Source organism: Balaenoptera physalus, assembly GCF_965194825.1.
Source record: "Balaenoptera physalus genome assembly, chromosome: 1".
Lineage (NCBI taxonomy): Eukaryota > Metazoa > Chordata > Mammalia > Artiodactyla > Balaenopteridae > Balaenoptera > Balaenoptera physalus.
In genome coordinates this window covers 59,267,866-59,293,645 of record NC_138882.1, presented here as the reverse complement: position 1 = coordinate 59,293,645, position 25,780 = coordinate 59,267,866, and the positions used below count along the sequence as shown (strand labels likewise).

The 25,780-nt window shown below is 37.8% G+C and overlaps 1 protein-coding gene and 1 pseudogene across 2 annotated transcripts in view; one reads left to right on the top strand and one right to left on the bottom strand.

Moving 5' to 3' along the window:
• LOC309648644 (ankyrin repeat domain-containing protein 45-like) overlaps nucleotides 1-25,780 on the bottom strand; it is a 156,619-nt gene that overhangs the window by 61,390 nt on the left and 69,449 nt on the right. Inside the window, exons 10-18 of the mRNA XM_082437503.1 lie at nucleotides 24,415-24,580; nucleotides 21,909-22,025; nucleotides 20,560-20,721; nucleotides 15,945-16,044; nucleotides 14,093-14,236; nucleotides 11,423-11,591; nucleotides 8,794-8,875; nucleotides 4,682-4,848; nucleotides 3,978-4,091 (exon numbers count right to left, since the gene is read on the bottom strand). Coding sequence (XP_082293629.1) covers nucleotides 3,978-4,091; nucleotides 4,682-4,848; nucleotides 8,794-8,875; nucleotides 11,423-11,591; nucleotides 14,093-14,236; nucleotides 15,945-16,044; nucleotides 20,560-20,721; nucleotides 21,909-22,025; nucleotides 24,415-24,580 — 1,221 coding nt within the window. The remainder of the gene's footprint in view (nucleotides 1-3,977; nucleotides 4,092-4,681; nucleotides 4,849-8,793; nucleotides 8,876-11,422; nucleotides 11,592-14,092; nucleotides 14,237-15,944; nucleotides 16,045-20,559; nucleotides 20,722-21,908; nucleotides 22,026-24,414; nucleotides 24,581-25,780) is intronic.
• The window catches only part of LOC309649456 (large ribosomal subunit protein eL32-like), a 216,587-nt pseudogene that overhangs the window by 168,794 nt on the left and 22,013 nt on the right, over nucleotides 1-25,780 (top strand). The window lies entirely within an intron of this gene.

The following is a 25,780-nucleotide window of genomic DNA, read 5'->3' as shown; positions in this document are numbered from 1 at the left end:
CCCCAAAACTCTAACTCAAAAAGATACATGCACCTCAACATTCATAGCAGCACTATTTACAATAGCCAAGACATAGAAACAACCCAAGTGCCCATCAACAGACAATTGGCTTAAGAAGATGTGGCATATATATATATATATATATACACATATGAATATTACTCAGCCATAAAAAAGAATGAACTATGCCATTTGCAGCAACATGGATGGACCTAGAGATTACCATACTAAGTGAAGTCAGACAAAGACAAATATTATATCACTTATATGTGGAATCTAAAAAATAATACAAATGAATCTATACACAAAATGGAAACAGACTCACAGACAGAGAAAACAAACTTATGGTTACCAAAAAGGAAAGGTGGGGAGGACAAATTAGGGGTATGGGATTAACAGATACAAACTACTATACATAAAATAGATATGCAATAAGGATTTACTGTATAGCAAAGGGAATTATAGTTAACATCTTATAATAACCTACAATGGAATATAATCTGAAAAAAAAAAACTGAGTCACTATGCTGTATGCCTGAAACTAACACAATATTGTAAATCAAATATATTTCAAATTTTTTAGAAAAGATAACATGGAGTGGGTCATTACATGGGATTGTTGGTTTAAAAAGTAAGTTTGGTAGGTCATTATAACAATGGTCCCAATGTAGCATGCCTGTTCCATGCCTCTTTGTAACTAACACTGCTGCTCCTTCCTTCAAAGGTGGGGTCTTCTTCATTCATTGAATCTGGGCTAGCTTTGTGATTTACTTTAACTAATAGAATGGGGGTAAAAGTGATGTTATTCAACTTCCAGAGCCTAGGAGATACAGAGGGCTTGCACCTTGTCCTCTCACCCTGTTGGAACCCAGAGACCACCATGTAGTAAAGAAGCCCAGTTCACTCTACTGGAAGATAGGAGGCCATGTGGAGGAGAACCAAAGTGCCCTGAAAGACAACCAGAGTCAACTGCCAAATCTGCAAGTGAGGACATGCTGGACCCTCCAACCCCAGTTGAGCTAAGATGGTGGCAGACATATGAGTGGTCCCAGGCAAGACCGACAACAGAATCATCCAGGTTGCCAACCCACAGAACTGTGAGAAATACCAAATCATTGTTGTTTTCAGCCACTAAGGTTTGTAATACAGCAAAGGCTAACCAAAACAGAAATCAGTACCAACTGTGCAGAGCTTCCATAACAAAACGCTAAACCACGTATCATTAGCTTTGGGACTAGGTGGTGAGCAGAGGCTAGAAGGAGAGGCTAGACTGTTAGTGGAAGCTGGAAGAGCAGTGAGAAAACTGATGTAGAAGGCTGGAGGGAGGCAGCTGTGCTATGAAGAGACAGCACAATTGGCAATACTGTCACCTAAGGCAAACCTGGAAAGTAGAGGATGTACCTAATGAATTTATGAATCTGGCTTCTAATATTCTAGAAATATTATAGTGTCAACCTTTTTAGCTGCATATGATAAGGTGTGGGAAGAGAGAGATAAACCGAAGGGCAACAGTTCAATCTGCAAGCAGGTATTACAGAAAATACAAAGAGGCCATGATTTTCCAGGTTGAAAACCAAACCTACTTCTCATCTGCAAGTCTCTCCAGGTGGCAAAAGATCTGGGAGTAAAAATCAAATCTAGAGTTCTGCCAGTAAAATATGGCCTCAGGCTCAAGATCAAATCAAGGGTGTGGCTCAAGACCCTTGGATAAGACCACTGAAAGGTTAAAGGTGGTCCTTAGTCTACCCTCTCAAGCAGACTAAAGGCTTTCTCAGACTCATATTGTCTGACATGTGGCCTGCATGAAAAGGAATTACAGAGTAGAGTGGCCTACAATCAGACTCATTGAAAACACATGAGTTTTTAAGGAAACTATCAGATTGGACTAAAAAAGACAGAAAGAGTTCTAAATAAATAGGAATTTCCATTTCTACTGGCAGAAATCAGTCTGAGAAGGTTACTCAGCCACAAACATGGATTATTTCCTATGAAAATGTAGAGAATGGGGAGAACTGCATCATATGCCCAGCTGGATTTCAGAATTGCCAAGGACTCGTGATTAATCAGTGCTTCCTGTTCTTCCCCTTCTTGAACAGAGGTGTCTATTGATCACCACTGAATGTTGTGGGTGGAGGTGGGGGAGACAGATAACCTCTCTTTTTAGTCCACAGGTCTCTGGATCAAGAGGAATCATACTTCAGGAGATACAACCCAGAGGCCTCAGCAGACCTAGACTAAATGCACATCATGAGATACTGGACTTTGAATCTGATACCATAATAGGATGAAGGCTTGCCAGGGTTCGGGGCAGGCGTGCAGTATCTTAGAAAAAGATGAATGTGTTTTGCTTCGTAGGAGGGGTAAAAATATTTGTGGCCAGTGAGTGGAACGTGGTACATTAAATATGGTCACAAATTCTTTGCATCTCTTACCATCGTGAGGTTGAATCTACTGTCCCAAGCCTCAAATTAAAGTGGCTCCATTCCCAAGTCTGGTAGTAGGGTACTGACTCTCGGCTGTATGCCTCAGGTTACTTCTATGTGGCCTCTCATTCTTCAGAGGCTAGGCCAGCTTCCTCACATGACAATCTCAGGGTGGTATTCAAAGTGGAAGAAGGGGGAAATTGCAAATCTCCTCAAGGCCTAGACTCCAGTACATTCCCAAAGTCCTTTTGCTACATTGTACTCGTCAAAACAAGTCACAAGAACAGCCCAAATTTAATGGTGGGGAGGGATATAGACACCACCTCTTAATAGGAGGTCTTACAAAGAATTTGTGACCATACTTTACCTCTCTGGGTAAGAACTTTTCAAATTCTGAGAACATTTTAAATTAAGTATAGAAATGTTTTTAAAATGAAAATATAGTGTTAATATTTTTGTATTAAGAAGAAATATGTTCTTCAACAGAAAAAATAAAAGGAGGAATTTATAGATTAAAAGAGACAAAGTACATATTCATTCATTGCAATACGTGATTTTAATGAAATGCAATTTAAAAATATAAACTGTGAAAATACGCCTTGATCACATTTATGAGATAATTGGAAATTTGATCATTGACCCAATATTTGATGTTATTAAGGAATTATTAATTTTTAGGTGAAATATTAGTATTTTACTATGTTTTTTAAAAGACCAAAATTTAGAGATACATACTGAAATATTTGCAGATGAAATGATATAATATCTGGGATTTGTTTCTAAATAATATAGAAGATGGAGGAGTGAATGAGGGTGCAGATGGGGCACAGTTGGTCATGTGTGGATGGTTTTTAAGGCTGAGTGATGGGTACTTGGGAGTTCATTACACTATTTTATCTACTTTTGTATATTTTAGAAATTCTTCATAATAATAAGTTCTAAAATGAAAGTAAAAAAGAAGGATTCTGGGCATAACGAGTATTTTATATACTTGTAAAATTGAATAAAATTTGTACTATTAGAATAAAACCCCAATTTTAAATGTGCAATTTGATAAGTTGATTTAAACTTGATTTTATCTAGTAATCTTCCTACATTTATAACATTTAAATATTAAATCATAAATATTTTAAGAGAATTTTGCTTCATTAGATTTACTTTAACTTATTAGATTTACAAGAGTTAAATAAGCACTTGAGAGAATTTTGTATAAAAGGAACTCAAATATGTTAAATTTATAAAAGCAGTTTCAAATATTTGAAGATTTTAATTAAGTACGTAAATGGCACCAAACATTATTCAAAGACTCCCCAAAAGTGAACTGCTAAAATTAGCTAGACTTAGAAATAGAATAATAACATTTGTGACTTGAATTTAAATCCTAAGAGAGTTCTTTCTTTTATTTTTTAACTTTCATAAATCAAACATAAATTTTAACAACCAATCAAAAGATGGAAAAAAAATCTTCTAGTCACCTGAAAACCATACGTAAGAATTAAAAGCATTGCAAGCATAATAAATAAATAAAAAGCAGATTATGTGAAGGGTACCAACCATTTGTATTATAGCTACATGCAATCTGGCCTCTTCTATTAAAACTTCATCTGTTGGGGACTCCTCCTTCACTTTTTTATCACATGAAACATGAGGAAACTGAACAGTATCAGACTAAGTTTAAAAACACACAGAGATAAAGTTACAAATAAGTAAAAATGATTAGGAGCTGTCAAATACTTCGCTCAACCAAGATTCCAATAACTCAAATCAGAATCGCTAAAATGAAGGGGTGTATAAGTGAAAAACGTTCTCCATATTAGAAATGTTGCTTTCAATTGTGGTGAAGTAACTACTCATTTGGGGAGATTTAGAAGCCAAATTCTTCCCCAAGCTAGTGTATGCTTGACTGCTCTCTGGAGCAGCCTATGTTTTCTGCTTTTGATAGTACTTATACAGGGAGAGATCTCTCACTTCCTCAACCAGTTGGAAACGTCACCCTGGCAGAGGCCATTCATAGTTACTCAATCAGCCAGTTTGTAAAAACACCAGTTCTCCTGTATTTGGCAAATAAGGCTAGATCACCAACACCTTCTCTTTAGAGACAGAATTCAAACTATTTTTGCCAATATAGCAAAGCTAGTAAATGTATCTCCCTTCAGTATCCTGACATATAACTAGCAGAATCAAGTTTTTTATAATAAACTAAAGAAAGAGGCAGGCCAGAAAGGGAAAGGACTATTTTTTGCCAGGTATCAACTCACAGGAATGATGTATTCAATTTTTGTTTTTTCTTCTACTAACGTCCAGTTAACATTTGTCAAAATTTTTTCTGTTTTAAATAAAGTTATTCTGTTCTGTATTATCTCCTGGATGTGCTTAATGGCATTTTGCATGGCCATTTGTCTTGGAAGGGAGATGGCACACAAACCTGTGACAAAGAAAAGGAAGGGCCTTAATAAAATACAGTGAAGATTGCACAGGGAAGCGAAATGTCGCATAATGTAGTGAAATCTTGGCATCACTTGCATAGACAAACCAGAGTGCTTAGAGCAAGGACAATTATTTGTCCAAAATTTTCCAAAGAATTACCCAACTATCCATTTCCTTTTGGCTGTACAGCTCAACTTTTTCTGACTCAAGTGCTAAAGAATGTCTTCTTAGTTTCTTTTTGCTAGAAACATGACTCACTATTTAAAGGCATCCAATCAGTATTTCTCCAAGTATGGAAAGCTACCTGTGTCTACAGGTAAAGGAGCTGCCTATTAAATTATGCAAATTCCAGAGCTTTACGCCATGTCTGGAGAATCAGAGTGCCCTAGGAATTTGCATTTTAACAACTTCTCCAACTGATTCTTATACATAATAAAATTTAATGGTCACTGCAATAGAGATCCCTCAAATTTAACATCTCTGATTCCTGGCCAGCAAATCTACATGTCCAAAACTTGTAGCAGTTTGTATCATCTTGAAGTATCAATTTGAAGTTATAAATATGAGGCTTGCTTACCAAAAAGAAGAATTTAATTAGTGAATGAGCTTAGCCTACTCATTCAGAATTCCATTAAAATAAAACTGTTCTCAATAAACAACAAGGTTCTACTGTATAGCACAGGGAAGTATATTCAATATCCTGTGATAAACCATAATGGAATAGAAGATAAAAAAAGAATGTATACATATGTATAACTGAATCACTGCTGTACAGCAGAAACTAACAAAACATTGTAAATCAACTACACGTCAATTAAATAGATAAATAAATAAATAATAAAACTGTTCTCTCTTCATAATTGCATATGAGATGTCTCATAAAGAGTTTTAAATGTTTCTAAATGTTTCAGTTTAACTTTATTGCATTCTCTACAGGACACTGTGGTGCGCTGTATTTCAAATTTTCAGGGATTCAAAAAGGTTTGTAATCATATCCCTCTCGGTTCTCTATGGTCCAAAGCAAAGATGCATCTGACTGCCATGCTAAAGAGTTAGAACGTGTCAGCTTTGGATTTAAAATTTCCATGGCTGAGAGCACACAAGGAGAAAGTTTATTCATTTGCCTAATTACATCCCACCCATTAGGATGGAGCAACGGCCACTTTCCAGTTGCTCTGGGGAAACATGGATATAAGTGGACCACTCGATGGCACCACTACATTTGAACAAACTCCTGTGTTTAAGATGATCCTGGAAGAATATGAGGATGGATCTCTCTCTCTTTTTTTTTTTTTAATATTATTGAAGTAGAGTTCATTTACAATGTTGTGTTTAATTTCTGCAGTACACCAAAATGACTCAGTTATATATATATATATATATATATATATATATATATATATATATATATATATATATATATATATACACACACATATACATATATATATTCTTCATATTCTTTTCCATTATGGTTTATCACAGGATATTGAATATAGTTCCCTGTGCTATACAGTAGGACCTTGCTGTTTATCCATCCTATATGTAATGGTTTGCATCTGCTAATCCCAAACTCCCAGTCCTCTCCCCTACTCCCTTCCCCCTTGGCAACCACAAGTCTGTTCTCTATATCTGTCAATCTGTTTTTGTTTTGTAGATAGGTTCATTTGTGCCATATTTTAGATTCCACATATAAGTGATATCATACGGAATTTGTCTTTCTCCTTCTGACTTACTTCACTTAGTATGATAATCTCTAGGTCCAGAGGATGAATCTCTTAAAAACATTAGACCCGATGGAAGAAGTTGGTCTGAAACTCTTCCTGATAAAACTCAATTTTGTCAATTACCTGTTAACATGCGAGTGTTTCTAGAAAGGATGAGCACTGATTCTGAGGATAAAGTACTTGCCATACATGTTTGTTTCACAATGAAAATTCTGAGGTTCAGTTAATACAATAAAAAAAAAAATTGTATGGGAAGAAAAGGAGAAGAAAAAAATATTTCCATGATAGTAAAACCTCTTGCTCTTGCCTTTGGGTATCAAAGTAAGAGCAATCTCAAGAAAGCAAGCATGGGAGAAAACCAGATGTTATATCATAAGCAAAGAGAGCAGAGTGGGTCTGGATCCCTGAAAGCCAAAGAAAACTGGTGGGAAGGGAGGTGTGAGCAAACCTTCACGGATCGAGTTAACTTTAGTCATGCTCCAGTGTAGGCTTTTGCTGATCCAAGCTCTACTTTCCACTGCAAACAAGAGCAAACCCATGACGTGGGGAGAAGGAGAGCTGCCAAAAATCTGCCCCATTTACTAGTCCTATTCGCATACTGGGGCCATGGACTTTGAGGTAAGCTATCACAGGAAGTTCTGCAATAGCGTGGATGGGGCACAGTTTCAGGAGTGGGCAGAACTGTGAAAAGACACAAGCAGAGGGGTTAAATTCACCGGGCTACTTCCCTGTTTATAAGAACTCTCCTTCAGCATTACCCTTCCTTGACCTCTCACCTGTTCCACACTTTCCAAGAAACCTTCTGATTACTAATTTGATTTATCAAGGAAATTGGTATTTAGAGGTGAATACCCTGAATAATGATCACAATTATTTCTGACATAGAAAGAAATCATCCTCATTATAAATTAATAAATTGATTTTCTGCTGCATCTATATTCTCCTGTGAGTGCAATATATGTAAATTTCCAGCCTTTTGATTAATTCTAGATACCCTGACAAAATCAGGTATCTGCACCAGCAAAGCTGAGGACCAGGCCACGGGACACTGGAGGATACTAAGGCCCTACTCTAAACCTTTGTGCAATCCCACTCTGCCCTTTCTCTCCCCCTTGACTCCACCGCCACTGATTATCTTACCCTGATTTCTCTACTGATCATCGGTCTATTTGTGATTTTATTATATTTATGTATTTTATTATCAACAGCTTCAGTTTTTTTCTAGAAATAGGCAACTGTGGCAGAGCCTGCTGACTGCTCCCAATATTCATTCTCCCCTTCTTCCTTTAACAATAGAATCTCTGAGTTTTGGCTAAGCACATGGCCAGTCAGTTAAGATAATATTCCCCAGCTTCCTTTGCCCATGTGTGCCCATGTGACTAAGTTGTGGCCAATGCTGTGAGTGGTAACGATATGTACAAATTCTGGATTGTGCCCTTAAAAGGAAGCGGCTTACCCTCCATTAACACCATCACCACCACCATCACCCCCGCCCTATCTTCCCTTTCTAGTTGATTGGATTGAAGATACAGTGGCAGTGAGCCAGCATCTACCCTGCAGACAAAAGCAACACCCTGGGGCTTCCCTGGTGGCGCAGTGGTTGGGAGTCTGCCTGCCGGTGCAGGGGACACGGGTTCGAGCCCTGGTCTGGGAGGATCCCACATGCCGCGGAGCAACTGGGCCCGTGAGCCACAATTGCTGAGCCTGCGCGTCTGGAGCCTGTGCTCCGCAACAAGAGAGGCCGCGATGGTGAGAGGCCCGCGCACCGCGATGAGGAGTGGCCCCCGCTCGCCGCAACTGGAGAGGGCCCTCGCGCAGAAGCGAAGGCCCAACGCAGCCATAAATAGATAAATAAATAAATAAATAAAAATTAAAAAAAAAAAAAAAGCAACACCCTGGGAAGCTGAGGAACAACAAAAGAGAAGGACCTGAGATCTTTGGACAACCTTGTGGAACAGAACCATCCCACTTTTCTGGACTTTCTGGTGGAGGGGAAACAAACAAACAAACAAACTTCTGTCTTGTTTAAGCCACTGTTAATGTGGGTTCTGTTAAACTGGCTGAATCAATATCCCAATTCATACATCATCTATAAATAGGGAGTGAATGAAAATGAGTGATTTCATAATCAATTCCTTGGGCCCCATAAGAAATGTCTCCACCACCCCCCAACAATAATCTCTTTGCATTACTCTCCCCAATTAATTAGACTTTACCTAATGTCCTGGCTGAATAAGTCATCATGTATGAATTTATTCCCATAGTCATTAATGATATTACTTGTACATACAATATAAACTGAAAAACAAAACACACAGAGTCAAAACATTAATAAGTTCTCCAAGGGGAATCATTGTTCAATTAACCACCAACAAAATTCTACCTTAATCCACATTTTAAAATCCTGCCTCTGATAAGAAGAGGCAAAAGAGTTATTTTGTGGACACTGCTTGAATATAATCCACTGGGGTAGAAATCAGTTTTCAATCAGAGTGAGAAAAAAACAGCTTTTGTAGTTTCTGGGAGGGATAAGGACACTGAGAGAGGAGCTCTCCATGGTCGCTGCCGTCAACAGTGGCCGTGCAAAGCCTGCAAAGCCAGCACGGTGGTTGATTCTCAGACGTTGCTGTGGAACCTGCGGGGCTGGGGAGCAACCCCGGCAGTGGCAGGCAGTGGTGACAGGGAAGTACACCTGCCACAAGCATTTACTACAGCCATACGAGAAGCTCTGAAGAAGCAGACAGGAACTGCGCTGGGGTCAGGAGAGGCACCGTGCAGAGGCAGAAGCAGAAGCAGAAGCAGAACCACATTTGTAGGTCTTGGCTCTGCCATTTACTAGCCATGTAATTTGAGGCCAGGTTACCACTCTGAGTCTCAATGTCCTTTACTGAAAAATGGAGTTAATAGCATTATGTCTTCAGAGAGTATTTCCCAAATGACTGATCACAATAAGCACCTGAAATGCTTCTTAAAGATACTGACTCCCAGGCTTATTCCCTGCAGATTCTGATTCTGTAGGTCTGGGGTGGCATCAAAGGGATTTTTAACATCAAACAGATTTGGGAAACACTGAAAAATGATACTCAAATGTTAATTAACATTTCTTTGACTTGGTTTTAGGCCAATTCCTTGCACAAAAGAAAACTGAAGGAGCTCATTATTCTTTTCCTCTGGAACATGGAAGGACCCAAAGTCCCTGCAAAACCACAGGTGTGTTTGAACTCCAAATTAATTCCCAGACCATGCCCACAGATATGAAGCGTAAATCCTCAGGAAAGATGGTGAGGACTATGATACTCCACTTTTTAAAAAGCAACATTAAAAATAAACTCTTTCGGGCTTCCCTGGTGGCGCAGTGGTTGAGAATCTGCCTGCCAATGCAGGGGACACGGGTTCGAGCCCTGGTCCAGGAAGATCCCACATGCCGCGGAGCAACTAAGCCCGTGAGCCACAATTACTGAGCCTGCGCATCTGGAGCCTGTGCTCCGCAACAAGAGAGGCCGCGATGGTGAGAGGCCTGCGCACCGCGATGAAGAGTGGTCCCCACTTGCCCCAACTAGAGAAAGCCCTCGCACAGAAACGAAGACTCAACACAGTCATAAATAAAATAAATAAATAAATAAAAGAACATGAATTTCTTAAAAAATAAAAATAAATAAAAAATAAATAAACTCTTTCTCTTTGGGGAGTTAGGGTGCCTGAGTTCTTTCACTAACATGCTATTCTCTTTATTTTGGTTTCCCTACATACAAGATAGAGAGGGTGATAGTTGCTCCCCCCAACAAAGATATTTGAAAAATACTGGGCTCCTAGGGTCTTCTAGGACAGGAGTAAAATAGCAAAGAAGAGAAAATTCTGAACTTGAAGTTGGATACTATCAAGAAACTCTGTACATCTACCTCCAGATTAAAGTTCCTTGGGAGGTGGGTAATGTTCTTAATTTACATTATTCAAGTGTTCTCCCTCCCAGGAGCAGGTTTGGGGTTCATCTGACTGGGAAGTGGTGGGGGTGTCCTGGGGATTTCTAGAAACTTCTCACAACTTCTCCAGCTAGCTCACAGAGTACTGTCACGGATGACGAGGTACCCTCATGCTGTCCACAGATGCTCTGGGCTCTCTGGACCTTCCCTGGAGTCTCACCAACGCTGCCACCACCAGACTGCCCAGAAATCCACTGGCTGGCCCATGGGGAAAAGGCTTTCAGAGAGAGTAGAAAGGAAACCAAGATTTGTCTTTCACTATGTATAATATAGTCTTCAGCCAAAATTTTTCAAGAAATTAATTTTTTATTTAGCCCTAAAAGACATAAATATGACTAGATCCTGAATTCAAAAATTTACAAAATCTTTCTTTCCTTAGCATATTTAATGAGCATTTCAGTTTTTGCTCTAATAGCTATAGGAATTGGAATGCTCTAGATAAGGAATTATTTTTTTCATACCTTCTGACAGCTCTTGAAAAACAGCATTTATATGTTCAACAACATATGTTGAACATTTACTAAGTGTCACGTACTTTGCTAAGCATCATTTCGATCCTCCACTGGAAACTGAAGTGCCACAAGTCTGGGGAACTTACCCAAGGCCACTCAGCCTGTGAATGGTGCAGCCAGGGTTCAATCCCAAGTGCACCCAACTCCCACATCTGGAACTGATATTTGATTTTTGGTCCCTTTCACACTGTCAACATAAATAAACTTTCCCCCAAAAGTTCCTTCCTACTTAGAAGACTGCATTCTTCAAACCTAATTTTTTAAATGGTTAGCTTTATTATTGGGTACTATGACAAGTGCCACAAAACAAAAATGAGTAAATATGAATAATCATGGGATATGATTTTTCTTACCAGCTGTGGTGACTCTACTTTTTGTTCAGCCAGATTATGAATATCAGGAGCCAAGAGTAAGCTAAAAACTCCTTTAATTCCAGACCATGCTATAACAATTCCCCATCTCCAATTATACTCATAATTTGAATGCCTCAGAATAGGGCTCACTAATACAACAGTAAGTAACCTGTGGAGAGAAAAACATTTATTTTTATATCACATCTTATGTATTAATGTTATTTATGGATGATACTAGCTAGTAAATACTAAATTTCATGTAAAATTTTTTCAGAAAAGAGAAGACAATCTAGTTTATTGACAGGTTGTTCAAACTTTCTGAGACTAACCAAACCTACGATCTAAATTTTACATATAATACTCAAATCTTGAAAAATAATGCTAGAAATTCTATACAAATATAAGAAATTATCATTAACACTAGGGTGTAGTGTTTAGGATCTTGGTAGTAAATTCCTGCAGGGAAACTTCTTCAAATAACATTAACAAGCTCCCTGGAAGGCCACAACTAGATGCAGAAATTAGACCACAAGGACCTTGTAGATCATGCCGAAAAAGTAAAATTATTGTAGACACTTTAATAAATTTAGCTCAACCAAATTTTTCTTGAGCTTCCACAAGAATCATACACTAAACGCCATGTAAATAATTTCAACTTGTGCCTCCTTTCTCTACAGATCATTTTGCTATAGGACCCTATGCCAAAATCTAGATTCTATCTATAGCAGACTTGCACCAAAAAAATATCAGTACTGTCCTTCAAGTGAAATTTCAGCAGAAATATAATTGACATGTTCTCAGCCTCAAAAAAGATACTGTGTATCAGTCACTTAACTGGGAAATTTGTATGACAATTTAGGGAATTCCTGTCATTGAGAAACAGAAAATCTACAATTTGCCATCTATAATATATATAATTAATTTGGGCAAACTCCTCCACCTTGCATTTAAAGCCTTTTGCAAAGTAATTCTTATCAACCTTTTCAGCCTTACTAAATGATCTTTCTCTAAAATACCACTGACTCCAGCCAAAATAGAACAATTTATGTCATTTCCTGATATCAAAAACAGGGAGGCAGTATAGCAAAGGCTCTGGAGTCAGTCTACCTGGGTTCAAATTTAGATGTCTTTTACTGTGTAACCTTAGGCAAGTTATTTAACCTCTCCAAGCTTCAATTTCTTCATCTGCAAAATGGAGAAATAATAGTCATTGAACTTGCCTCAAAGGACTCTTATGAAGATTCAATAAAATGAGGCAACATTCACAGGGCTTAGCATGATGTTTAGAATGTGGTCAGCACTTAACACACGTTAGCAATGATTATGATGTCCAGGCCTTTGTTTGGCTCATCGTCTCTGAAACATTTTTCTCAACAAGTCTCTTACGGAAAGTCTACCCATACTTTCAGGGCCCCTTAGGATGACTCCCTCCACTAAAGTCTCTCCTCTAGTGAGGTGGAACCATAAGTTCACACAAGATCTCTGGCACTCACTAGCCATTTGACCTTGGGCAAGGCACCTTGCCTTTCTTGGACAGTTTTTTTTTTTTTTGGTTGCGCAGGGTCTTAGTTGCGGCATGTGAACTCAGTTGCAGCATGCATGCATGCGGGATCTAGTTCCCTGACCAGGGATGAAACCCCGGCCTCCTGCATTGGGAGTGCGGAGTCTTACCCACTGGACCACCAGCGAAGTCCCTTGGACAGTTTTTTTAATCTATAAAATGGAGATAATAATTCTTATCTCCCAGGGTCATTATGCAGATGAAATGAGATAATGGATGCGTGCAAAAAGCCATGTATCTTTCTGCGTACACTGAGACCAACCTCACCTTGCACTTGTGCTCCCATGGTGGAAAGAAACATAAATTGTACACCCACCCTTCTGTGTGACAGTGCCTATCCGAGTTGCCTGCAGTGCCTTCAGAGTCAGCAAAAGCAATGTTTCATGAGAATATCTTATAAAGTAAGCTCACTCAGCCAGGCCTAACCTGAGTGGAAATGACAATACTTTCAGAGACCCTGTCACGAATTCTTATGGAAGACACAACTGCCATGTGTGGGCAATGTCATTCTAGAAATAGCACGCTCTTGGGAGTCAAGTTTAAATCCCAACTCTGTTCTCACAATCTGGGTGACTCCGGGCAAGTTTTTAACCTCTCTGGGGCTTCCTCTGTGAAATGATGCAGTAACACCTACCACACAGGGTTGCATTAATACTAATGGCATAGTGTACCTGGTTAATGTTTAACAAATGGCTTTATCATAGTTATGATGATAATAAATGATGATGAAAGTCAACAAAATGTTAGGAGCTATTAATCTGGTCCAGTGGTGCTCAGACTTTAACAAGCATTTTGAAACAGTTTTCTGGATCTCAACTTCAGAGATTCAATTCAGTAAAATGTGATGGGCCCATGAATTTGCATTTCTGTCAAGCTCATGGTTATGCTGATGCTGTTGTTCTGCGCCTTCTCATTTTACAATGAAAGCTTGAAGAGTAAATAGACTTTCCCTCAGTTGTGCAGCAAGCTATTGTCAGGGCCTTGACAACAATACAGGTTTCCTGACTGTATGTCCACAGCTCTTCTTGCTATAACCCACTTCTTCTCAATTCTAATTCTGGGCTTGAGAACCTAAGTCTAGTAAGCAAACTTTAAATTATAATTCTTACCTTACAAAATTCACTGTTGCAAATAAGATGAACATGAAAACTAAAGTGTGAAACTGAAAATACTTGATTTCTCCACATCCAATGACAATGCCAAAGAAAGCGTATATTAAATGTTGGTATACACATGAAAACATTATTAGAAACCTAGGATAAATGGAAAGGAAATCACATTTTAAGGGATGTGTTTTTTAAATCTACACATCTAGCCTCACCCCCAGAGATTCCTGCTGCGAGACCAGAGCACAGTGCTTAGGGCACGGAGCTGTTCTGATTCCATGTGGTAACATATCTGGGTCTGGGCCAGGTCTGACTTCCATGAGCAGATCTCAAGTCCTGTCTCTTCTTAGTCCCCTCTATTCAGACCTTCCCTTTCAGAGGACTGGGTGACTGTGTCTGTCCCACAAACCAGTCTCCCTGTAGGTAGGTCTCAAGATCTACACTGGGAAGGAAGCATTAGGAAGCTCATTTTAGCTGCAGATATAAACCATGTTCTCTGATACAGCATTACTCCAATCAAGCAGATAGTCCAATTCTCTATCCGACTCCTGTCTCTTGATTCAATTGATTCAGAACTCCTAGAAGAAAAGGGTATGAGTGGGACCTCAAACCCCAAAGCTTAGTTTTATAAAAAGTCAGAAATGATGGAATAACTGACTGAGTAGAATACTTTTTAAAATGTCTCCACAGGACCTTAAAAAATGCCTTACATATAGTAAGATCCCAGTAAACATATTATTATTTACACTTATTATTAGTTTCTTACATAAACATGTCCACCACTTAACATGAGTGTCTTCTGAGAAGGGACTTATTTTCATATCCCCAAACCTAGGATACAATGTCCAGGCCACAGTAGATATTAAGAAAGGATTGGTTGAATAGCTAAAAGAATAAACAATTGAATGAATAGAATGAGTAATTTATAATGATGCTGACAGACAGCATGACTGAGCTCAGAAAACTGTCCAAATACAGACAAAAAGTATGTGTTCCAAGAACTAGTTATTCCTAAGCTTCTGGCTTTTAAAAACCGGTAAAGTATCATTCACATATACACAAAACTAGAATAAGTTACAGGTGCCATTTTTTTTTAAATTTTGCCAAGTAGAGTTATAAAAAAAAAAGTACCATCTTCTAAGAGTGGAATTTCATGAGAGAAATTACATATTAAACACCAAAAAAGTAGGAAGAACATAATTTCAGAACAAAGAATAGTCCTTTATATTAAAGCAATGAATCTTCATGGGAAAACTCAGGATAATGCTTATTTTTCTCATTTCAACATTTGCTTTCATCCGATATGAGAATTTCTACACTAGACTATGATTTGGTGTGAGATAATTCTGAAACAATTCTATAATTTAGCGTAGTCGCTCATAGAACAGCTAACTCATTTGTCTGAAAAGACAAATGGCTTTCCCTCTGTCCACAGATGTCCATATGACACCAGATGTAAAGGCTAGATAAGAGTGTGCTGGTGTTGCATCTTTCTGCTACCTTTCTTTGCCAGCTCTTCCCATACTTGGATACTGTCATTCAGGTACGTTATGAAGGAAACAAAGGAATAAAGTATTTTTTAAACTTCCCACAATTCAAAGTAAATTTTTTATCAAAGAGTTATGTATAGAAAGTACTATGATCTCTGAGCCACTGATACATTATTCATAATAGGAATACCAATTAATGTCAATAATTGTTGGTAGCTTAAGTTCTTTTCAAATATAACTGGCAGTAAAATTAAAAATTAAAACATAGAGAAAAGTTATAAAAAATTTTATTAGTGTTCATTAAGGCAGGACCACTTAAGCACTAAATTTCTATGAGATCTATATCAAGTACACAATAGACTTACTTAGTAATTATTAACTCGATCCTCGGTTTAAAGCTTAAGGAATCCAAATTTAGTCCTACAGCGACTAAAGCAACCATACCTGACATTCCCAAAAATTCCACTGGGGAGAAAAAAATGAATAAAATTAGTTGCATTCAAATCTGTACACTGAGCTACTTTAGCTTGAGTGAAGAATTGCTGGGAAACTTAAAAGGGTAGTAGTATTTCTTGGTAAATTGCTTAAAGGGATTGGCCTAATCCTTAGGATCAGGGGTTGACAAACTTTTTCTGTTAAGGATCATATGGTAAATATTTAGTCTTTGTGGACCATATGGTCCCAGTCGCTACTCAGTTAACTACTCAACTCAGCTGTTCTAGTGCATAAGCAGCCGTAGATGATACGTAACTAATGAGTGCCCAATAAATAACAGACACTGAAATTTGAATTGCATATAATTTTTGCATGCTGCAAAATATTCTTCTTTGGGGGTTTTTTGAAACCATTTTAAAATGTAAAAACCATTCTTAGCTCATGGGCTATACAAAAAATAGGCATATTTGGCCCACAGGCTATAGTTTGCCAACCCCTGCCATAGACCATCCTTGAGGATGGAGCTAATGAAAAGTAAGTTTAACAACCTCTGCCCAGCACCTCAAGGACACTGTGCTGCATGTCCTAGGGGTTGTGGTCCAAGCTCAGTGCTTCCTTGGTGACTGCAGGTCCTGAAGCCTACGGTTCTTTTGCATGATACAGGCTCCCCTAAAACTGTAATTCTCCGGGCTCTAAACAAATGTGTAAATATAGTCTGAGGCAGGTAAACCAACTATGAAGAATGTCTGAACACCATAAATACCAACAGTCCTAGCTGCAGAACCTTCAAATAGCACATTATAAATGTCAGACGGAAGGGAAAGTATGTGCAAGGTAGGAGTGGAAGCCCTTTGGAGCAAGGCAGAGCTAGTTGCCCTGGGAATGTGACCTCCCCTTTCTCCATTAGTGTCCCTGCATCTGTAAAACGGGTGTAAAAGAATAATGCCTCACAGAGTTGTTGTGAGGATAAAATTAGATAACATGAAAAGTGCTTGGCACACTTTTAGAACAAGGAATAAATGATCATCATTATTATTACACTATTAATTATTTTTATATGTTCACCTTACTGCTTAGTAAATTTATACTGTTTATTCATTTGAAGAGGATTTTATTATTCTTTTGGTTATCTAATCACTTAAATCCACTTTAGATTTCTTTTAACCTACTTATTTAACTGAATTTAATATAAATAACAAATGACAATAAAACCAGTGGTACTGGGAACTGTGATAATAGGGAAACTGTTTCTTAAAGTCTTATTTCCAATTCCCTATGACTCGTAGTATGGGATTTTAAAGCTTATAGTCTTTTTTAGTAACAGTCACTACTTAGAGACAACATTTGCTATGAGGAAACCACTAAATAACTTTATTTTTAAACTGATATTATTTAGTATAATCCCAATGTTACAAGAACATATGGTGTGAATGCATACATTAATACATGTATGTACATTTATATGTATTTTTTAAAGATTGAGTACATTTAACAAAATGTATCAGTGGTTAAATTTATGACATAGGTTTATAGGTGATTTCTTCTTTGACTTTTCAGAATTTTTCCAAAACTCTACATGAACATGTATTACTTTTATAATTAGAAAAACAAAGTCTTTTAAAAATTACAAACGCTATTACATTAAATGGTGCTTTAAATGTTCAAGAAGGGGGAAAAAGGTCATAGAACATGTAATAAAGGAAGTAATTTTCATCAGCATAAACCCAAGTAGTTAAAAATAGAGTTGTAAAATTTTTCTGATTCAATGGAAAGAAACCATCACAGAAAACTGATGCCACAGGAAAGTGGCTCTCTCCATCAAACTCTGTCTCTCTCTTTCCTTCTCTGGCTGAGAAAAAGTGAAGGTCCTCCTACTGGGAGAATCAAAGGGATTTTGTCTCCAAAAAACAACAGGATTCAGGAATGGACATTTCCTAACTAGAAAATATTAGGGTGATGACTGAAGTCCTTTGACATTTCTGGCCTAGACCAATGACATAACAAAAAAGAGTGAGAGCAATCAGCCCTGGCACGGGTAAGAAAGGAATGCATTGTTTGTAGAGAGTTTTAAAACAATAAAACTGACTAAAACCTGTCTACTTTTTATTATCTCCATTCACCAGAAATTCTGACCAATGTCACTGGATAAAATATTCCTTCTGCTAGGACAGACCTCTCCCACCACCTCTCTTGCTGTACCTCTGGGCTAGACTTTTATATAACCCACCATCTTTCATGAATTATACACTGCCTTTTATACACTAAATTCACATTTTCTTCCATGGGCTGATATATTAATATTTCTAGCTGTACTACCTGTCAACCAACAATGCTTCAATATGTCTTTTTTCTGTGTGGCAATGTCTGTGCAATATCTTGACTATTTTATTTTATGAAAAAGAATGAATGTGTTGATACAAGTGATTTCTAAAAGCCCAAGTATTGTGAATTTAATACAATAGCGACAAAAATGTGCTCAAAGAGGTGACTCTCTAACCTCAATCAGACACTCTCTGGATTTAAGCCAGTTAACAGTGTGTCCATTAATGAAGGAAAAAAATAAAATTAGATAACATGACAGAAATGTAACATTAGAGAATGTGTAAATGAAAATTTTACCTATGTTTAGCTTTCTGGCAATGGAACTTCTCCTTATAACTGTCTATTGCTGACTTTTGTTGTCAGGATCTGATTAAGTATAAGAGGAAAGAACTGCCCGAAATTGTTTTTAATTCCTGAAGCAGAGGAAAGTGTAATGGATGAGGGAGGGGTATTCATTTCCTGGGGCTGTTGTAACAGAGGGCCACAAACTAAGTGTCATAAACAAGAGGAATTTATTGTCTCATAGTCTGGAGGCTAGATTTCCAAGACCAAGGCTTTGCAGCAGTGATTCCTTCTGAGAGCTGCGAGGGAGGATCTATTCCAGACCTCTCAAGCACTGACTGGGAGCACCTCCATGAATTAGGAGGAAAGGGGAAAGGAATCAACATTTATTGGCTGCCCTACCTTGAGCCCAGTGGTATGCTGGTAAATGTTTAAAAGTGGCAATCTGGGGGGTAAAAAAAAAAAAAAAAAAGCCCCAGTTGGTAGTGTCTGCCAATTTCCATGGTCCCACTATGGCCAATTTCAAGCTACCAACATTATGTCACTTGAATAGAGCGCTGGGAAGAGATGTGGACCATCAGCTCTCATGAGCCAGCAAGAGCTTCCTCCAGGATACCAGCATGAGGGAGTCACCCAACACAAGTTACCTTACTAGTGCCTGTAACGCCCCTCTAAATTAGGTTATATCACTTTTAGAGATGAGGAAACTAACTAAAGCTTAGAGAGGTTAAGTAATATTCCAAGGTTACCGAGCTAATAAATTATAAAGATTGGATTTCAAGTTAGCTCTGCCTAACTTCAGAGCTCTCTAAGGACTAACAGTTTATTCAACCAACATGTGTTAAATTACTGTTGGGCATATGGCAAGCATTGGGCTTGGCTGGGTGGACACAGAAAACAGAATAAATATACAGATGAATAAGAGCCTCCACCTCAAGGAACTTAGGATCTAATGGGGAAAAAAAGGAAATATTAAATTAATTTTTTTTCTTCGGACACTTAAGGCATTCCTAATAGGTACATAAGGGAGGGAAAAAATGAAGAAAGTTGAAAGAAATGACTCTTCAGTGAATGTTTTCTGTATTTTACTGATTTGGGGTAGTGAGCAACAATAGGTAGCAATTTATCTGTAGAGGAAGCAGTTCTGTTTGGTCACTGGAGGTGAAAAGAGGAGTAATTAACCTCTTGATGCCTGAGGGCTTTCATGGATGGAAGTTGCTCCACTGTGTGAGGTAAGAGCAGAAGCAGAATTGGGCCATATTTTTACCATGGTTACTACGGTTTTGGGGGACTGGTTACCCCAGTCAGTGGGGTAAAAACTTTAGCTCCCAATCTCACCGGACTAAACTAGGAAATCATTGTTAAAGGTCTACCAGTGCTAGGCACTCTGACTCCTGCGATCATTCCACTCTCCTGCTTCTCTTCCAGATGTAGACATACCTGATTTCTCTGTCTCCTTTCCTACCTCCTAGTACCAGGTAAGGGCTGCCATTTCTACAGTCCCCTCAGTTTGGTACCCATTGAATGGGTACTGTTGAGCTGGAAAAAGACCTCAGGAGCATGTCTCCCACTCCCACTTTCTCATTTTAGAGATGGGTTGCTAAGGGTCAAAGCAGAAATCAGCTCAGGTCTGATTCCTCTTCCAGGGGACTGCCAGTGAATAAACGTAAGATCAAAGGGTGGAGTTAAAAAAGAGTAAGAGAGTTACCACATGGAGGAGGAATGCAAAGGGAAGGGACATGGAGTTGAAATTGAGGGGATGTTAAGAGAGACCAGGAAAGAGCTAGAGGTGGCAGCAAGATAATATGACAAGACACACAGAGAAGCCACATCAAGGGGAAAGCGGTTGGGAAGAAGCAACTGGATTCAAGAAGAAGAAAAACTTTAAATGCATAAAGTTCACTTTAAGGATGGCATTTTTTATATCTGTTTCTTCCTTACCAATGTAGAAAGTCAAGTACACCATTGAGATACAAAGAACGATATTGGTCAGTGTATTGCTAAACAGGTCAGTCAATATAAACTGAATGATCCTTGCACACCAATATCCACATATTATGCTTCCCAAAATGTCCAAGCTGAGGCCCATGATTACATGTAACACTAGAAAAAGAAAATAAGAAAAAAAAAAAGTTGAGCTATAATATTTTTTCTTTCATTAATGGCATTTGGGTCTATGCACTTTGGTTTGCTCTTGAGATTTTGAGTGGGGACCTTGTTCGTCAGCAGATGGGAGTTTCCCATGGAAGCCTGGCAAAAGAGGCTTTCTGGGGATATATTTCCCTTACAGTCTACAGCTTGAGGTTTGCTTACCTGGGGACAGCAGACTCAAATGCCCTCAGGAGTCAGGCAAGGAGCATAAATGTGAAAAAGCTATGACAAGCTGGACAGTGAATGATCAACCAAAAGACATTCAAATTCAATTTTTTTTTACAAACTGTGGCAGGGTCAAGCACACCATGTCCAGGATCCCCACCAACCTGCAGTCTATTTGTGACTCCTGCCTCCATCCCAGGGGATATTTGGGAAATGGAGAAGGAAATTTTTTCATTGTCACAGTAACTGGGGGCAATAGTGGCAATCAGTGAGCAGATACCAGACAAAGCTGAGGGTAGTCCTAAATAACAAAGATTGTTCCACCCCAAATGCCTTTAGCTCCCCCACTGAGAAGCACTGCAAACCTCTATTACCAAAATTTCTTTCTCCTTGTAGCACCTCTCTCCTCCTACTAGTATTTCATAAATGTATCAGGAAGACACATTTTCCCTCTTCATGCTGTGATTTTCCCTCCTTTCTTCTCTCCTTAGTACCACATCTGGAAACCCAGGATATCAACCTAGTCCATATCCCAGCAAACTTTAACCACATGAGTCTGACTATTATCACTTCTAGGACCTGACTCTCCAGAACTGCTTGAACCATTCTGCTTTCACCCTCAGACTCAAATCCAGGACCAAGCCAGTTCTTAACATGCACTCATTGAGATCCATATTGGTCTAGGAAAGGAGTAAATCTAAGCTAGATGACACAATTGTGTGTGTGTGTGTGCATGCATACTGGGGGAGATGAAATCATTTCTTTAACAATTTTTCCCCCATAATCTCTGAGAAAACACATAGATGGTAATTATTTTCTTGTTACCTGATATACTATTTTAATTGGTCCATGAGTAAAGTATAGGGAAAGCAGTAAAGTTAAGACATCTTGAATATATTTTAATTTCAGTATGAATTGAAATGTACCATATAAGAATGATTTTAGAAAATATACAGAGAAAATAATGCTCTTACCCCTAAAATTGGAAATGTTAAGTATGTTGCTCCGAAAAACTCCAAAAAAAATGGATGTGAAGCCACAGATAATCATTGATTCTCCTCTAATGATATCAGTATACATTTTAGAAATGCCTGGAAAAGGAAATATAAAATATAATTTAATATAATGCATGAAAATGATGCTCTTTCACAGGAAACATAAAAATAGAAGAGAAGGAATATGCTAGAAAAAAAGGAGGTCATAATGGGATGGGTCCATATGACAATCACGATCATTTTTTAATTTTTCCATTATGCCTTCTATATCTCCAATGGCAAAGGAACATGGCAATAGCACTTCTTGAAGTGTCCATTGCCTCAAAGTATGATAGAGCTTCGCAATGAGACAAAACACTTCTCAGGTCACTACATTTAGCTTGAATAAATATGAATCGTTAGACTCCAAAAGAATCACATTTTAGAAATAAGTACAAAATATGAGCTAGTAATTCTACTCCTAGACATATACCCAAGAGAACTGAAAATAAAAGGCAAGGTAAGTTATAATCATCTTATATTACTACTTGTTACTAACTTTGACTATGACAGAAGACACAAAATACTGGTTACACAGGTTTGAAGATTATTATTAGCACATCTGACTTAGCTGGTCAAGAAACGCTTTAATTCTTCCCTCAGATTCAGTGAGTCAACCAGGAGCAAGTAAAGCCTAATGTTTGTTGCATGAAGTTTTGAATTTGATGTATAGTTATTTTTAATAGTAAAACACCACAAGAATTACTCCCCACATTTTTTATTGGCTTAATGTGAACTAACTTATATTCACTAATTCACTGTAAAATTTGTAAAAGGAAAGAATGAAACAAAAATCATCTGTAATTCCACGACCCAGATAAAACCATTTGAATGTTGAAGTCTTTTTCAAGGCATATAATTCCTTTTACTTAATTGAGGTCATACTAAAACTTTGTATTTTATTCCTTTACAAGCGCCCACTCCAGATTTGTTTTAAAGTAAAAATTGTTTGAGCCCTGTGCATTCTTTTAAAATAGGTAATGAATAGACAAGTTCCTTTTAACTTGCATGTGAACATCCACTACTTTTTTCAGTGGGTCAGGCCACCTCAGACTTAGCTTGTGCAGGTTTTGTAGTGCACAAGGGTGCCACATCAAATGAAACACCAGTCACACTGTAGGAACTGCAGTTTTGTATATGATTATGGTAATTTTAGGCATATGGCAAAAAATATTTTTCCTTAAAAAAGTAATGTATTAGGACAATTAGAAAGGATCATTTTTTATCTAATTCACACAAAGGTAAAGATGTCACTAGGTAAAGATGTCACTAGGTAAGGATGTCACTGAATCCAGAACCATGCACGACCTTAGTATTATTGACATAAAGAAAATATCAGCTAAGTCAAATACCTTTACTAGTTTTCTTTTAAAGAGATAGAAGACTTCTACTCCTTTTCTGAAAAAAAATTTTGAATATGGAAACTGCAATAACTAAAGTTTATAGTTTATTAGAGCCTCTTACACTCAAGAGATTGCAGAAAAGGGAGCAGGAAGATAATGAAGGGAATAAAACAAGTGGCAAATACAAATGGCTGAAAGAGAAAAAGAGATGAAGAAAAGATAGAAAAAACTGTACCTATGGGGAAAAAAAGAGAGAAAGAGGACAGGATCAGACTCTCTGAGAAATATCTGGCACCATTTAGAATATCACCAGCAAAAGTGTCAATACCTCTTATGTTTTCTCAACTGTAAGTATAAATGGGTGTAAAAATGGGACTATCACCTGTCTGGTGGGTTGTCCCACCCCAGTTGTAAGGCAACATTTTTCCACTAAATATAACTGAAACCTTAAAATTGGTTAAATATTTCTGAGTCAAAAACAGAAATCATAGCATCTAACCATTTTATGTTTTTACTGCTGTGTTAATAAAACAGGATATTTCACAGTGAAATTACTGCTATGTTAAAAAACAGGATATTTCAGAGTGCAATTACCTTTTACCAAATAAGATGGGAAGTAGTGAGAACCCCTAACCCTCTTGGGAATAAGCTTTTATTGAATATCATATTTGCCAGACTATATACTTTCACCCCATTTCTTTTAAATAAACTACAACTCCCTCTCCCACATGCCCAAGGTTAGCTGCTCCAAAATAAAGGCAGTTCTAACAAGAGGTACCTAGGCCTCGGAAAAGTGCCATTAGAGGTAGAGCCGAGTCCCTACCTTGTGGCTTAAAACTCAGTGGAATGGAGTAGAATGCTTACTTTTATCACCTTCTAGAAAGATAACATTTTCTCTTGAAAAAAATTATTTGAGATTATTTATCCCAGATCCCAGGTTGCCTTATTCACTTTGCATACTTCAATCAATGCTCATCTCCAAGGAAAAAAAGCACAAATATCTACTCTGCTGGATGCACAATTCATGCAAGAAAAATATTATCAAAAGGAAATAATTTATCCTCATATCTTCAAAATAAGAGAGAGAAATAAATCTGACATACCAATAGTTTTCAGTGAATTCACAGAATGAACAGGATCTGTAATGCCAAGGGTCATGCTAAAGAAGAGGCAAGATTGCAAATCCCATGAATCTTTATTGAATTTCAGAACCACATATCCAATTACGATGAATGCCATAGAGAAGCTAATTAATCCGGTTAACACAACCTGTGAAACAAATTCATAACACAGTATTAGATTTAACACCTAAACATGGTATGACTGCATTTACTCTTGTAAGAATCAGATCTCGTTATATATTTTATACAATTACTCGGGAAGATAAATGTAAAAGGTATTCTAGTTTACCTGCCTCAAAGAAACCATCCCTTCCAAACAAATGAAATTCTACCTGACTATGAAAAGACCAATTCACCCATCTTTCTTGTTGCTCTTCCAGCTTAATAGTTCTCCACATCAAAATGTTCTAAAATGGAATGCAAATTTTTCTTGCTTCTGTGTAAAACATTTCCTGGTGTTTCTGAAGTGATGATCTGCAGGGCTCCAGGCAGAAAAAAAGGTAAAACAGTGGGCAAAAAGCACATGCCAGCTGATTTGGCTCCCTTATTAAGTGCTTTCTGGAAGAAGCCATGGTCAGCAAACTTTTGTATACATTTCATTGCCCAACGGTTTTCTAACACTACCACATCTGTCAGGGATGCTGGGAAATGTAGCACTATTTTACACTAGGCCCACTACCATTCTATACAAAATACAGTAAGTCACTCTGTTAGTGAGAAAGAAAGGAATAGGCAATCAGCAATGCCTGCCTTAAAAACAGCAACAGAATGCAAAACTTTTAAACAAGCAGAAGGAACAAAAAGGATAAAGAAAACTGAATCAATTGATTTTTTTAAATTTATCTTTAATTTACATACAGTAAAATTCACTCTTCTGATGTATAGTTATATGAGTTTTGACAAATGCATACAGTCATGTAAACATGACCACAATGAAAACACAAAGCAGATCCATCACCCCAAAAAATTTTTTCATGCTGTCCCTTTGTAGTCAATTTCTTCCCTCATTCCCACTCTCTGGCAACCAATGATCTGTTTTCCAAAGCTATAGCTTTGCCTTTGCTAGAAGGAAGGTCTACGAATGGATGAATGGAATTATACAATATGTACCCTTTCGAGTCTGGTTGCTTTCTCTTAGCATAATGCATTTGAAATTCTTCCATATTGTGCCTATCAATAGGATTCCATTGTAAGATGTGCCACAATTTCTTTATTCATCACTGGCTGAATAACATTTGAGCTGTTTCCAGGCTTTTGAGATTTTTTTTTTTTCTTTTTTCTTTTTTGGCTGCACTGCACAGCTTGCAGGATCTTAGTTTCCTGACCAGGGATCAAATCCACGCCTTCT